The sequence below is a fragment of the Oncorhynchus gorbuscha genome, linkage group LG24 (genome assembly GCF_021184085.1).
Source record: "Oncorhynchus gorbuscha isolate QuinsamMale2020 ecotype Even-year linkage group LG24, OgorEven_v1.0, whole genome shotgun sequence".
Lineage (NCBI taxonomy): Eukaryota > Metazoa > Chordata > Actinopteri > Salmoniformes > Salmonidae > Oncorhynchus > Oncorhynchus gorbuscha.
This window is the reverse complement of record NC_060196.1, coordinates 48,616,077-48,631,816: the sequence shown is the minus strand read 5'-3', so window position 1 is coordinate 48,631,816 and position 15,740 is coordinate 48,616,077. Positions and strand designations below refer to the sequence as shown.

Genomic DNA, 15,740 nt, shown 5'->3' with positions numbered 1-15,740 from the left:
TACCCACCTTGTGCCATCCCTTCACAGATTAGGGGTGAGAAGGTGGTCAGGGGTAAGGCAGGTAGTACCCACCTTTTGCCATCCTTTCATGGGCCATTTCCTCCTCTTGAGCAGGAAGCCCTCCTGTTTCTCTGGCTCCTGGATGTTGCCAGGGTTACCCTTCAGGCCCTCGATGATCTCCCAGCTGTCCTGTAGAGAGAGACTCATGGAGTTACGCACACGCACACACACACACACACACACACACACACACACACACACACACACACACACACACACACACGCACACACCTGATGGTTGTCATGTCTGGACGAGCTGGCGCTGCCGTCACTGTGGGTAGGGGACACTGATGTCATCTTCCTGTTACTTAGCATTCCGACATCAAGAGACTGTCACCATGACTACCACTGAGAGAGAGAAACAGGAAGCAGTGAGAAAGACAACATTCAGTTATTTAATTTTCTGCATGTTTGGAGACACACAGGTGAGCTGAGAGAAATTAAATCTGCATACCACTGTTGTGTTGCTTTAGTGAAGCAGCTGAACATAACAATAGGTGTGACTTCAGAGAACAGACAAACTATTCTACGCCCTAATAAAACTATGAGTGCTTTTACTGTAGGTTAGGCATGAGATCATCATGTGTTCTTTATGTTGGCATGAACTCTGACACAGTACACACACACACTTCCTGCAGCATACACCTTGTGTATGGGGAAATGCCAGTGAGCCAGTGGCAGCAGCACTGTAAAACCCACATGACCCCAAGTACAGTCAGTCATTACTGCTGTGCTGTGCTGACCAGCAACAAAATGAGTCCACAACCAATGAGTCATCAATACTGGGTTATACAATCAGTCCCAGCCAAGTCCTTCAAATCACAGCAGAGGACTAAGCTAGCCGGTAGCCACACACGCCAACACTGGGAGAGACATGGAATTCTGCTGCTTGGTAGTTGCTAGAAGCATACACAATCGGATGTGAATCAAATCTCCACATTCTGTGATACTAGGGCTGGCACAATGACAGTATAAATCGTGTAACTGATGATTGTGGATGAAGACAGTCATGAAAAGAAAATAACGAACAGCTGACTGAAGACAAGACGGCCGGGCATTCGTGCGTTTGAGTGCGTTTCCGCAGTTACACATGAACTCTGCAACGTTTTCAGACTTTTGTTGCTCCTTGCTGAAACAAAATATTTTGTTAAACCACCTTTAGAGGCAATCACTGCAATCAAACGTTTTCTATAGCCTTCAAATGAGACTTCTGCACCTGTTAACAGGTAGTTTGGCCCTCTCTGGAGCAAACTGCTCCAGCTGTCTCAGGGTTGATTGGTGCCTTCTCCAGACTGCAAGTTTCAGCTCTTTCCATAGGTGTTCGATAGGATTCAGATCAGGACTCATAGAAGGCCACTTCAGAATAGTCCAATATTTCATTATTATCCATTCTTTGGCGCTTGTAGCTGTGTTTTGGGTCATTATCCTGTTGGAGGACCCATGACCTGCGACTGAGACAGAGCTTTCATTATCCTGTTGGAGGACCCATGACCTGCGACTGAGACAGAGCTTTCATTATCCTGTTGGAGGACCCATGACCTGCGACTGAGACAGAGCTTTCATTATCCTGTTGGAGGACCCATGACCTGCGACTGAGACAGAGCTTTCTGACACATTATCCTGTTGGAGGACCCATGACCTGCGACTGAGACAGAGCTTTCATTATCCTGTTGGAGGACCCATGACCTGCGACTGAGACAGAGCTTTCATTATCCTGTTGGAGGACCCATGACCTGAGACAGAGCTTTCATTATCCTGTTGAGACAGAGCTTTCATTATCCTGTTGGAGGACCCATGACCTGCGACTGAGACAGAGCTTTCATTATCCTGTTGGAGGACCCATGACCTGCGACTGAGACAGAGCTTTCATTATCCTGTTGGAGGACCCATGACCTGCGACTGAGACAGAGCTTTCATTATCCTGTTGGAGGACCCATGACCTGCGACTGAGACAGAGCTTTCATTATCCTGTTGGAGGACCCATGACCTGCGACTGAGACAGAGCTTTCATTATCCTGTTGGAGGACCCATGACCTGTGACTGAGACAGAGCTTTCATTATCCTGTTGGAGGACCCATGACCTGCGACTGAGACAGAGCTTTCTGACACATTATCCTGTTGGAGGACCCATGACCTGCGACTGAGACAGAGCTTTCATTATCCTGTTGGAGGACCCATGACCTGCGACTGAGACAGAGCTTTCATTATCCTGTTGGAGGACCCATGACCTGCGACTGAGACAGAGCTTTCATTATCCTGTTGGAGGACCCATGACCTGCGACTGAGACAGAGCTTTCATTATCCTGTTGGAGGACCCATGACCTGCGACTGAGACAGAGCTTTCATTATCCTGTTGGAGGACCCATGACCTGCGACTGAGACAGAGCTTTCATTATCCTGTTGGAGGACCCATGACCTGCGACTGAGACAGAGCTTTCATTATCCTGTTGGAGGACCCATGACCTGTGACTGAGACAGAGCTTTCATTATCCTGTTGGAGGACCCATGACCTGCGACTGAGACAGAGCTTTCTGACACATTATCCTGTTGGAGGACCCATGACCTGCGACTGAGACAGAGCTTTCTGACACATTATCCTGTTGGAGGACCCATGACCTGCGACTGAGACAGAGCTTTCATTATCCTGTTGGAGGACCCATGACCTGCGACTGAGACAGAGCTTTCATTATCCTGTTGGAGGACCCATGACCTGCGACTGAGACAGAGCTTTCTGACACTGGGCAGTACATTTCACTCCAGAATGCCTTGATGGTCTTGAGATTATTGTTCCCTGCACAGATCCAAGGCACAGCGAAGCAGCCCCAGAACAGAACCGAGCCTCCTCCATGTTTCACTGTAGGTATGTTGTTCTTTTCTTTGAAAGCTTCATTTTTTCATCTGTAAATGTAGAGCTGATGTGACTTGCCAAAAAGCTCCAGTTTTGACTTATCCGTCCAAAGGACATTCTCCCAGAAGGATTGTGACTTGTCAATATGCATTTTAGCAAATTCCAGTCTGGCCTTTTTTATGTTTTTCTTTCAAAAGTAAAGTCCTCCTGGGTCATCTTCCATGGAACCCACTTTCGCTCAAAAAGCAACGGATGGTGCGATCGGAAACTGACGTACGTTCAGCTTGTATCTCTTTGGCAGTTATCCTTGGTTCTTTCTCTACCATTCGCACTCTCCTTCTGTTCAATCTGGGGTTGATTTTCCTCTTGCGGCCGCGCCCCCCGGAGGCTGGCTACAGTTCCACGGACCTTAACTTCATAATAATATTTGCAACTGTTGTCACAGGAGCATCAAGCTGCTTGTAGGTGGCCTTGTAGCCTTTACCTTTACCATGCTTGTTTATTATTATATTTCTGATCTCCTCAGACAAATCTCTCCTTTGCTTTCTCAGTGTGGTGTGACCACAATGATACCAAACAGCAGTGACTACTTTACTCTGGTCCATGTTCAGTGTGGTGAACACAATGATACCAAACAGCACAGTGACTACTTTACTCTGGTCCATGTTCAGTGGTGGTGCAAACACAATGATAGTGTGGTGCAACACAATGATACCAAACAGCAGTGACTACTTTACTCTGGTCCATGTTCAGTGTGGTGCAACACAATGATACCAAACAGCACAGTGACTACTTTACTCTGGTCCATGTTCAGTGTGGTGCAACACAATGATACCAAACAGCACAGTGACTACTTTACTCTGGTCCATGTTCAGTGTGGTGCAACACAATGATACCAAACAGCACAGTGACTACTTTACTCTGGTCCATGTTCAGTGTGGTGACCACAATGATACCAAACAGCACAGTGACTACTTTACTCTGGTCCATGTTCAGTGTGGTGCAACACAATGATACCAAACAGCACAGTGACTACTTTACTCTGGTCCATGTTCAGTGTGGTGCAACACAATGATACCAAACAGCACAGTGACTACTTTACTCTGGTCCATGTTCAGTGTGGTGACACAATGATACCAAACAGCACAGTGACTACTTTACTCTGGTCCATGTTCAGTGTGGTGCAACACAATGATACCAAACAGCACAGTGACTACTTTACTCTGGTCCATGTTCAGTGTGGTGACCACAATGATACCAAACAGCACAGTGACTACTTTACTCTGGTCCATGTTCAGTGTGGTGCAACACAATGATACCAAACAGCACAGTGACTACTTTACTCTGGTCCATGTTCAGTGTGGTGCAACACAATGATACCAAACAGCACAGTGACTACTTTACTCTGGTCCATGTTCAGTGTGGTGCAACACAATGATACCAAACAGCACAGTGACTACTTTACTCTGGTCCATGTTCAGTGTGGTGCAACACAATGATACCAAACAGCACAGTGACTACTTTACTCTGGTCCATGTTCAGTGTGGTGCAACACAATGATACCAAACAGCACAGTGACTACTTTACTCTGGTCCATGTTCAGTGTGGTGCAACACAATGATACCAAACAGCACAGTGACTACTTTACTCTGGTCCATGTTCAGTGTGGTGCAACACAATGATACCAAACAGCACAGTGACTACTTTACTCTGGTCCATGTTCAGTGTGGTGACCACAATGATACCAAACAGCACAGTGACTACTTTACTCTGGTCCATGTTCAGTGTGGTGCAACACAATGATACCAAACACAATGATACCAAACAGCACAGTGACTACTTTACTCTGGTCCATGTTCAGTGTGGTGCAACACAATGATACCAAACAGCACAGTGACTACTTTACTCTGGTCCATGTTCAGTGTGGTGCAACACAATGATACCAAACAGCACAGTGACTACTTTACTCTGGTCCATGTTCAGTGTGGTGCAACACAATGATACCAAACAGCACAGTGACTACTTTACTCTGGTCCATGTTCAGTGTGGTGCAACACAATGATACCAAACAGCACAGTGACTACTTTACTCTGGTCCATGTTCAGTGTGGTGCAACACAATGATACCAAACAGCACAGTGACTACTTTACTCTGGTCCATGTTCAGTGTGGTGCAACACAATGATACCAAACAGCACAGTGACTACTTTACTCTGGTCCATGTTCAGTGTGGTGCAACACAATGATACCAAACAGCACAGTGACTACTTTACTCTGGTCCATGTTCAGTGTGGTGCAACACAATGATACCAAACAGCACAGTGACTACTTTACTCTGGTCCATGTTCAGTGTGGTGCAACACAATGATACCAAACAGCACAGTGACTACTTTACTCTGGTCCATGTTCAGTGTGGTGCAACACAATGATACCAAACAGCACAGTGACTACTTTACTCTGGTCCATGTTCAGTGTGGTGACCACAATGATACCAAACAGCACAGTGACTACTTTACTCTGGTCCATGTTCAGTGTGGTGCAACACAATGATACCAAACAGCACAGTGACTACTTTACTCTGGTCCATGTTCAGTGTGGTGCAACACAATGATACCAAACAGCACAGTGACTACTTTACTCTGGTCCATGTTCAGTGTGGTGCAACACAATGATACCAAACAGCACAGTGACTACTTTACTCTGTCCATGTTCAGTGTGGTGCAACACAATGATACCAAACAGCACAGTGACTACTTTACTCTGGTCCATGTTCAGTGTGGTGCAACACAATGATACCAAACAGCACAGTGACTACTTTACTCTGGTCCATGTTCAGTGTGGTGCAACACAATGATACCAAACAGCACAGTGACTACTTTACTCTGGTCCATGTTCAGTGTGGTGCAACACAATGATACCAAACAGCACAGTGACTACTTTACTCTGGTCCATGTTCAGTGTGGTGCAACACAATGATACCAAACAGCACAGTGACTACTTTACTCTGGTCCATGTTCAGTGTGGTGCAACACAATGATACCAAACAGCACAGTGACTACTTTACTCTGGTCCATGTTCAGTGTGGTGCAACACAATGATACCAAACAGCACAGTGACTACTTTACTCTGGTCCATGTTCAGTGTGGTGCAACACAATGATACCAAACAGCACAGTGACTACTTTACTCTGGTCCATGTTCAGTGTGGTGCAACACAATGATACCAAACAGCACAGTGACTGGTCCATGTTCAGTTTGCAACACAATGATACCAAACAGCACAGTGGTCCATGTTCAGTGTGGTGCAACACAATGATACCAAACAGCACAGTGACTACTTTACTCTGGTCCATGTTCAGTGTGGTGCAACACAATGATACCAAACAGCACAGTGACTACTTTACTCTGGTCCATGTTCAGTGTGGTGCAACACAATGATACCAAACAGCACAGTGACTACTTTACTCTGGTCCATGTTCAGTGTGGTGCAACACAATGATACCAAACAGCACAGTGACTACTTTACTCTGGTCCATGTTCAGTGTGGTGCAACACAATGATACCAAACAGCACAGTGACTACTTTACTCTGGTCCATGTTCAGTGTGGTGCAACACAATGATACCAAACAGCACAGTGACTACTTTACTCTGGTCCATGTTCAGTGTGGTGCAACACAATGATACCAAACAGCACAGTGACTACTTTACTCTGGTCCATGTTCAGTGTGGTGCAACACAATGATACCAAACAGCACAATGTGACTACTTTACTCTGGTCCATGTTCAGTGTGGTGACCACAATGATACCAAACAGCACAGTGACTACTTTACTCTGGTCCATGTTCAGTGTGGTGCAACACAATGATACCAAACAGCACAGTGACTACTTTACTCTGGTCCATGTTCAGTGTGGTGCAACACAATGATACCAAACAGCACAGTGACTACTTTACTCTGGTCCATGTTCAGTGTGGTGCAACACAATGATACCAAACAGCACAGTGACTACTTTACTCTGGTCCATGTTCAGTGTGGTGCAACACAATGATACCAAACAGCACAGTGACTACTTTACTCTGGTCCATGTTCAGTGTGGTGAACACAATGATACCAAACAGCACAGTGACTACTTTACTCTGGTCCATGTTCAGTGTGGTGCAACACAATGATACCAAACAGCACAGTGACTACTTTACTCTGGTCCATGTTCAGTGTGGTGCAACACAATGATACCAAACAGCACAGTGACTACTTTACTCTGGTCCATGTTCAGTGTGGTGACCACAATGATACCAAACAGCACAGTGACTACTTTACTCTGGTCCATGTTCAGTGTGGTGCAACACAATGATACCAAACAGCACAGTGACTACTTTACTCTGGTCCATGTTCAGTGTGGTGCAACACAATGATACCAAACAGCACAGTGACTACTTTACTCTGGTCCATGTTCAGTGTGGTGCAACACAATGATACCAAACAGCACAGTGACTACTTTACTCTGGTCCATGTTCAGTGTGGTGCAACACAATGATACCAAACAGCACAGTGACTACTTTACTCTGGTCCATGTTCAGTGTGGTGACCACAATGATACCAAACAGCACAGTGACTACTTTACTCTGGTCCATGTTCAGTGTGGTGACCACAATGATACCAAACAGCACAGTGACTACTTTACTCTGGTCCATGTTCAGTGTGGTGCAACACAATGATACCAAACAGCACAGTGACTACTTTACTCTGGTCCATGTTCAGTGTGGTGCAAACACAATGATACCAAACAGCACAGTGACTACTTTACTCTGGTCCATGTTCAGTGTGGTGCAACACAATGATACCAAACAGCACAGTGACTACTTTACTCTGGTCCATGTTCAGTGTGGTGACCACAATGATACCAAACAGCACAGTGACTACTTTACTCTGGTCCATGTTCAGTGTGGTGCAACACAATGATACCAAACAGCACAGTGACTACTTTACTCTGGTCCATGTTCAGTGTGGTGCAACACAATGATACCAAACAGCACAGTGACTACTTTACTCTGGTCCATGTTCAGTGTGGTGACCACAATGATACCAAACAGCACAGTGACTACTTTACTCTGGTCCATGTTCAGTGTGGTGACCACAATGATACCAAACAGCACAGTGACTACTTTACTCTGGTCCATGTTCAGTGTGGTGCAACACAATGATACCAAACAGCACAGTGACTACTTTACTCTGGTCCATGTTCAGTGTGGTGACCACAATGATACCAAACAGCACAGTGACTACTTTACTCTGGTCCATGTTCAGTGTGGTGACCACAATGATACCAAACAGCACAGTGACTACTTTACTCTGGTCCATGTTCAGTGTGGTGACCACAATGATACCAAACAGCACAGTGACTACTTTACTCTGGTCCATGTTCAGTGTGGTGACCACAATGATACCAAACAGCACAGTGACTACTTTACTCTGGTCCATGTTCAGTGTGGTGACCACAATGATACCAAACAGCACAGTGACTACTTTACTCTGGTCCATGTTCAGTGTGGTGACCACAATGATACCAAACAGCACAGTGACTACTTTACTCTGGTCCATGTTCAGTGTGGTGCAACACAATGATACCAAACAGCACAGTGACTACTTTACTCTGGTCCATGTTCAGTGTGGTGCAACACAATGATACCAAACAGCACAGTGACAATGATACCAAACAGCACAGTGACTACTTTACTCTGGTCCATGTTCAGTGTGGTGACCACAATGATACCAAACAGCTCAGTGACTACTTTACTCTGGTCCATGTTCAGTGTGGTGACCACAATGATACCAAACAGCTCAGTGACTACTTTACTCTGGTCCATGTTCAGTGTGGTGCAACACAATGATACCAAACAGCACAGTGACTACTTTACTCTGGTCCATGTTCAGTGTGGTGACCACAATGATACCAAACAGCACAGTGACTACTTTACTCTGGTCCATGTTCAGTGTGGTGCAACACAATGATACCAAACAGCACAGTGACTACTTTACTCTGGTCCATGTTCAGTGTGGTGACCACAATGATACCAAACAGCTCAGTGACTACTTTACTCTGGTCCATGTTCAGTGTGGTGACCACAATGATACCAAACAGCACAGTGAATACTTTACTCTGGTCCATGTTCAGTGTGGTGCAACACAATGATACCAAACAGCTCAGTGACTACTTTACTCTGGTCCATGTTCAGTGTGGTGCAACACAATGATACCAAACAGCACAGTGACTACTTTACTCTGGTCCATGTTCAGTGTGGTGACCACAATGATACCAAACAGCTCAGTGACTACTTTACTCTGGTCCATGTTCAGTGTGGTGCAACACAATGATACCAAACAGCACAGTGACTACTTTACTCTGGTCCATGTTCAGTGTGGTGCAACACAATGATACCAAACAGCACAGTGACTACTTTACTCTGGTCCATGTTCAGTGTGGTGACCACAATGATACCAAACAGCACAGTGACTACTTTACTCTGGTCCATGTTCAGTGTGGTGCAACACAATGATACCAAACAGCACAGTGACTACTTTACTCTGGTCCATGTTCAGTGTGGTGACCACAATGATACCAAACAGCACAGTGACTACTTTACTCCATTTAAATAGGCTGAATGACTTCTTACAAGATTGGAGACGTGTGATACTAATTAAAATAAACACATTTCTTTGAAATATCACTATAATCCAATTATTCATTATATTTTCTAAGGGGTACCAACAAATGTGTCCAGGCCATTTTTGACAGATTCTTTATTCTATGACATACCAAAGGCATGCAAGTATACATGATAAAATATCTTTTAATTTCACCACTTTTCAGAAGGAATGAAACATTATTTCAAAGAGCTGTAAGGGTACCAACAACTTTGAGCATGTGTGTGATATATACACACACACACACACACACACACACACACACACACACACACACAATCAATACATAAATACACACACACACACGGTGTACAAAACATAAGGAACCCCTGCTCTTTCCATGACACACTGAGTGTACAGTGTTCAACACTTGTTTGATGACAAAGCAAAAAACAGGTTTGTAGAAATGCTAGCTAATTTATTAAAAACAAAAATACCTCATTTACATAAGTATTCAGACCCTTTGCTATGCGACTCGAAATTGAGCTCAAGTGCATCGTGTTTCCATTGATCATCCTCGAGATGATGCTACAACTTGATTGGATACCACCTGTGGTTAATTCAATTGATTGGACATGATATGCGAAGGCACATGCCTGTCTATATAAGGTCCACATGCCTGTCTATAGAAGGTCCCTCAGTTGACAGTGCATGTCACAGCAAAAACCAAGCCATGAAGTCAAAGGAATTGACCGTAGAGCTCCGAGACAGCATTGTGTCGAGGCACAGATGTGGGGAAGGATACCAAAACCTATCTGCAGCATTGATTTTCCCCAAGAACACAGTGACCTCCATCTTTAAATGGAAGTTTGTGATTTCAAAGACTCTTCCTAAAGCTGTCCGCCCGACTAAACTGAGCAATTGGGGTAGAAGGACCTTGGTCAGGGAGCTGACCAAGCACCCGATTGGAGCTCTAACAGAGTGACTGAGTTCCTCTGTGGAGATGGGAGAACCTTCCAGAAGGGCAACCATCTCAGCAGCACTCCAACAATCAGGCCTTTATGGTAGAGTGGCCAGATGGAAGACACTCCTCAGCCCGCTTGGAGTTTGCCAAAAGGCACCTAAAGAACTCTTAGACCATGAGAAACAAGATTCTCTGGTCTGATGAAACCAAGATTGAACTCCTTGGCCTGAATGCCAAGCGACATGTCTGGAGGAAATCTGCCACCATCCCGACGGTGAAGCATGGTGGTGGCAGCATCCTGCTGTGGGGATGTTTTTCAGAGGCAGGGATTGGGAGACTAGTCAGGATCGAGGCAAAGATGAACGGAGCAAAGTACAGAGATCCTTGAAGACAACCTGCTCCAGAGTGCTCACAGGACAAGCACACATCCAAGACAACGCAGGAGTGGCTTCAGGACAAGTTTCAATGTCCTTGAGTCCTGACATGAATCTGAAAATAGCTACGCAGCGACGCTCCCCATCCAACATGACACAGCTTGACAGGATCTGCAGAGAAGAATGGGAGAATCTCCTAATACAGGTGTGGCAAGCTTGTAGCGTCATTGCCAAGAAGACTTGAGGCTGTAATTTCTGCCAATGGTGCTTCTACAGAGTATTGAGTCAAGGGTCTGAATAATTATGTAAATGTAATAGTTTTTAAATGTTTAAATAAATTAGCAACAATTTTTTTTTTTACGGTTTTTGCCTTGTCATTGTGGGGTATTGTGTGTAGATTGATGAGAGGAAAAAAACAATTTAATCCTTTTTAGAATAAGGCTGTAACGTAACAAAATGTGGAAAAGTCAAGGTGTCTGAATACTTTCCGTAGGCACTGTATATAAAAAAAATAAAATAATAATTTAGCAGAACTCATATCCAGAGCGACGTACAATAGCGAGTTCATACATTTTCATACTTATTTTTGTACTGGTCCCCTGTAGGAATCGAACCCACAACCCCGGGGTTGCAAGTGCCATGCTCTACCAACTGAGCCACATATGTTACTGCTCAACTACTCAGTCTATCGATCAAACAATCGACCAGTCGACTACTTGGGGTCAGCCCCAAGTAGAATCAGGTGTTCTCGTCTGGGGCACCCAACAAATACGTACTGTTGAGGTTACTGGAGGACCGGAGTAGGGGACCACTGCTATAGAGTGAATACTATGGAATGTTCTGTTTGTGTGCCTATGGGGTAGATGCATGTGTGAATGAATGCATTTGTGTCTATGTATGCAGCAGGATTTCTCCAACATGCTGTCCAGTTCCTCCAAAAGCTCTATAGAGTGTTCTGTGTGTGTCCGTGTGTACTGTCTGGATCCCCTATCAATCAATCAAATGTAGTTATAAAGCCCTTTTAACATCAGCCGATGTTACGAATTGCTATACAGAAACCCAGCCTAAAACCCCAAACAGCAAGCAATTCAGATGTAGAATCACGGTGGTGAGGAAAACTCCCTAGAAAGGCCAGAACCTAGGAAGAAACCTAGAGAGGAACCAGGCTATGAGGGGTGGTCAGTCCTCTTCTGGCTGTGCCGGGTGGAGATTATAACAGAACATGGCCAAGATGTTCAAATGTTCATAGATGACCAGCAGGGTAAAATAGCAATAATCACAGTGGTTATAGAGGGTGCAACAGGTCAGCACCTCAGGAGTAAATGTCAGCTGGCTTTTGAAAGCCGAGCATTCAGGAGTTAGGGACAGCAGGTGCGGTGGAGAGAGAGTTGAAAAACAGCAGGCCCCTAGGCCTCTCTCAAGAGTCAGAGCAATGCTTAGGACATGACGCAACAGTAGGAATGTTCCCCGTCCAAGACCAAACACTATAATACCGCCAACACCCTATGTCCCAAATGGTACCCTAATTACTATTTAGCGCACTAGTTTTGAGTTGTGCACTAGATATACACACTATACATGCACAAAGGTCTGTGGACATCCCTTCATATTAGTGGATTTGGCTATTTCAGCCACAGCCGTTGCTGACAGGTGTATAAAATCGAGCACACAATCATGCAATTTCTCTCTAGATAGATTAGGGTGCCATTCGCGAGGTAACCACTGAGATTAGAAATATCAGAATAGATTCTTACACTGCATGGATACCCTTTACTATGGCAGAATACTTTGAAACTGCTTTATGCCTGCTGAACAGAAACACTATCACAACACTTCCCATTAAAACGCTGTGTCAGTGTACACACCTCTTACACAGAAGAAAGTGAAACCCTTCTCCAAGTTCACTGAAGTGTATCCAGCAGCATTGTTACCCTCCAACAGGTTCCATAGATACTGAATAAACACAGTCAGACAGAGTGAGGGGGAGATTGGGAGGAAGAGGAACACCAAAACACTGTACCACATCATTTACCACACCAATACCACTCCACTCTTATTAGTGAACTGAATGCGAAAAGAAAATGAAGTGAAACAGTATGGATTTCCAGGCTAGTTAATTGCAGTAGAACTGGGTTGAATACCTCAACACAAAAGGTCACTAATAGTAACAGGTGGACCTAGATTCCAGAGCGCAGTCTTCATTGTGCTCTACAGAACCTTGACAACAGAAAATAACAACTTATTTACCTCCGCTGTTTGCTAAGTACTGTACACTCCTTAAGGCGTGTCTGGTTCGGCACTGGAACTTCTAGGGTGGCCTTGTGTCTTATGTAACCAAGTCAATGATTAAAGCCATTACACCTTGTAAAATGACCTGGTTGAAGTTATGACAGGGTCAAAGCTACCGTACTGTCACGAGAAACACTGAGGATATACATCTATATAAATAAGTGATTTTTAAAAAAAAATACAATTGCAAAAAGCTTCATAAATCCCCATAGTGTTACTTCTGACACGTCACAGAGTTGACAGGGCAAAGGCATCCCTGCTATGCAAAACCAGTCAGCCAGGTAGCTCAGAGCCATACAAGAACATTTCCATTTACACAGCAATCTCCCTGATTAAGATGGGGAAGGGAGTGTTCAGATAGAAATAGAATGAACAGAGCAAACCAGTCAAGCGTTGTAGTGTAGACGTGTCAGTTCCATACATCCAATGTCTTGGATTCTGGAACGCTTTGAGAATCTACCTGATGTGACAAGGTATAGATATTAGTGCTGCCCTTGGCACTGATGTAGGATTAGTGACCAACTCTCTCCAGTAGCAAATTGGCTACTGCTCGCTCGGCCCCCTGGGATAGCAGTCCTCCATAACAGTCCTCCACAGAGGCAGCTGCCTTCCCCCATCAGATGCTAGCAGTAAAGTTAAAATGTTCTACCAAATTCCAAGAGAACATGTACTAAGCCAACGCAATGACCTTTATCGCCTCTGGGAGGTAGAGTTATTACAGTGTTTTACAACATGTTCAGGTCAATCATCTTTCTGAGATTTCAGATAAGGAAGTGGTAGGGAAAAGTGAAAACCTCTGCCCCAATGTTTAATGCATAAGAAAAACTCTCATTATAAAAAACACCCAATAAACTCTTACTATGACAGCAGCCAGGGTTTCCAGAGTAGAACCTTGGATGGGTCCTCTCTAGCTAGAACTTTGGATGGGTCCTCTCTAGCTAGAACCTTGCACGGGTCCTCTCTAGCTAGAACCTTGCACGGGTCCTCTCTAGCTAGAACCTTGCACGGGTCCTCTCTAGCTAGAACCTTGCACGGGTCCTCTCTAGCTAGAACCTTGCACGGGTCCTCTCTAGCTAGAACCTTGCACGGGTCCTCTCTAGCTAGAACCTTGCACGGGTCCTCTCTAGCTAGATCCTTGGATGGATCCTCCCTAGCTAGAACCTTGAACGGGTCCTCTCTAGCTAGAACCTTGCACGGGTCCTCTCTAGCTAGAACCTTGCACGGGTCCTCTCTAGCTAGAACCTTGCACGGGTCCTCTCTAGCTAGAACCTTGCACGGGTCCTCTCTAGCTAGAACCTTGCATGGGTCCTCTCTAGCTAGAACCTTGCATGGGTCCTCTCTAGCTAGAACCTTGCATGGGTCCTCTCTAGCTAAAACCTTGCATGGGTCCTCTCTAGCTAGATCCTTGGATGGATCCTCTCTAGCTAGAACCTTGGATGGATCCTCTCTAGCTAGAACCTTGGATGGATCCTCCCTAGCTAGAACCTTGGATGGGTCCTCGCTAGCTAGAAACTTGGATGGGTAGATGATGTAGATTATGCTCTTCAATAGATGCATTAGACTAAAATAAAAGCGCAACCACCTCTGTTAATGATGGAGAGAATGGCTGCGTTTACACAGGCAGCCCAGTTCTGATATTTTTTCCACTAATTGGTCTTTGGACCAATCACATCGGATATTTTCACATCAGACCTTTTTCAGAGCTGATCTGATTGGTCAAAATACAAATTAGTGAAAAAAAGATGAGTCAAAGAGCCCCACAATCTCTGTATTACAGAAGCAAAGCGGACCATCTGTAACTCTTCCTCCTATCGGCATATTTCCTTGACATCATCTGTAGCCCTGCCACCAACAGATCCAAACAGCTTTGATCTGCCAAAGAGCCCTGGTTCAAAATTAGAATAGTACAGCTATATATCCATTCATTCTAATTCTAAGGGCTGACGGGTGTGGTTGTTGACCCTGATTTTTATTTTACCTTTATTTAACCAGGTAAGTCAGTTGAGAACAAGTTCTCATTTACAACTGTGACCTGGCCAAGATAAAGCAAAGCAGTGCGACACAAACAACACAGAGTTACACATAAACAAACGTACAGTCAAGAACACAATAGAAAAATCTGTATACTGTGTTTGCAAATGAAGTAAGGAGGTAAGGCTTTAAATAGGCCAATAGTAGGAAAGTAATTACAATTTAGCAATTTACACTGGAGTGATATATGTGCAGATGAGGATGTTCAAGTAGAAATACTGGTGTGCCAAAGAGCAGAAAAACAAAAACAAATATGGGGATGAGGTAGGTAGTTGGTTGGATGGGCTATTTACAGACGGGCTGTGTACAGCTGCAGCGATCGGTAAGCTACTCTGACAGCTGACGCTTAAAGTTAGAGAGGGAGATATGTCTCCAACTTCAGTGATTTTTGCAATTCGTTCCAGTCATTAGCAGCAGAGAACTGGAAGGAGAGGAGGCCAAACGAGGTGTTTGGGAATGACCAGTGAAATATACCTGCTGGAACGTGTGCTACGGGTGGGTGTTGCTATGGTGACCAGTGAGCTGAACTAAGG

General features: G+C 44.8%; 1 protein-coding gene across 2 annotated transcripts in view; it reads right to left on the bottom strand.

The window, feature by feature from the left end:
- LOC124012935 (oxysterol-binding protein-related protein 3-like) overlaps positions 1–15,740 on the bottom strand; it is a 47,723-nt gene that overhangs the window by 17,132 nt on the left and 14,851 nt on the right. For both annotated transcript variants that reach the window (XM_046327009.1, XM_046327010.1), the window contains exons 2-3: positions 292–408; positions 73–189 (exon numbers count right to left, since the gene is read on the bottom strand). In XM_046327009.1, coding sequence (XP_046182965.1) covers positions 73–189; positions 292–375 — 201 coding nt within the window. In that variant the 5' untranslated portion in view covers positions 376–408. The remainder of the gene's footprint in view (positions 1–72; positions 190–291; positions 409–15,740) is intronic.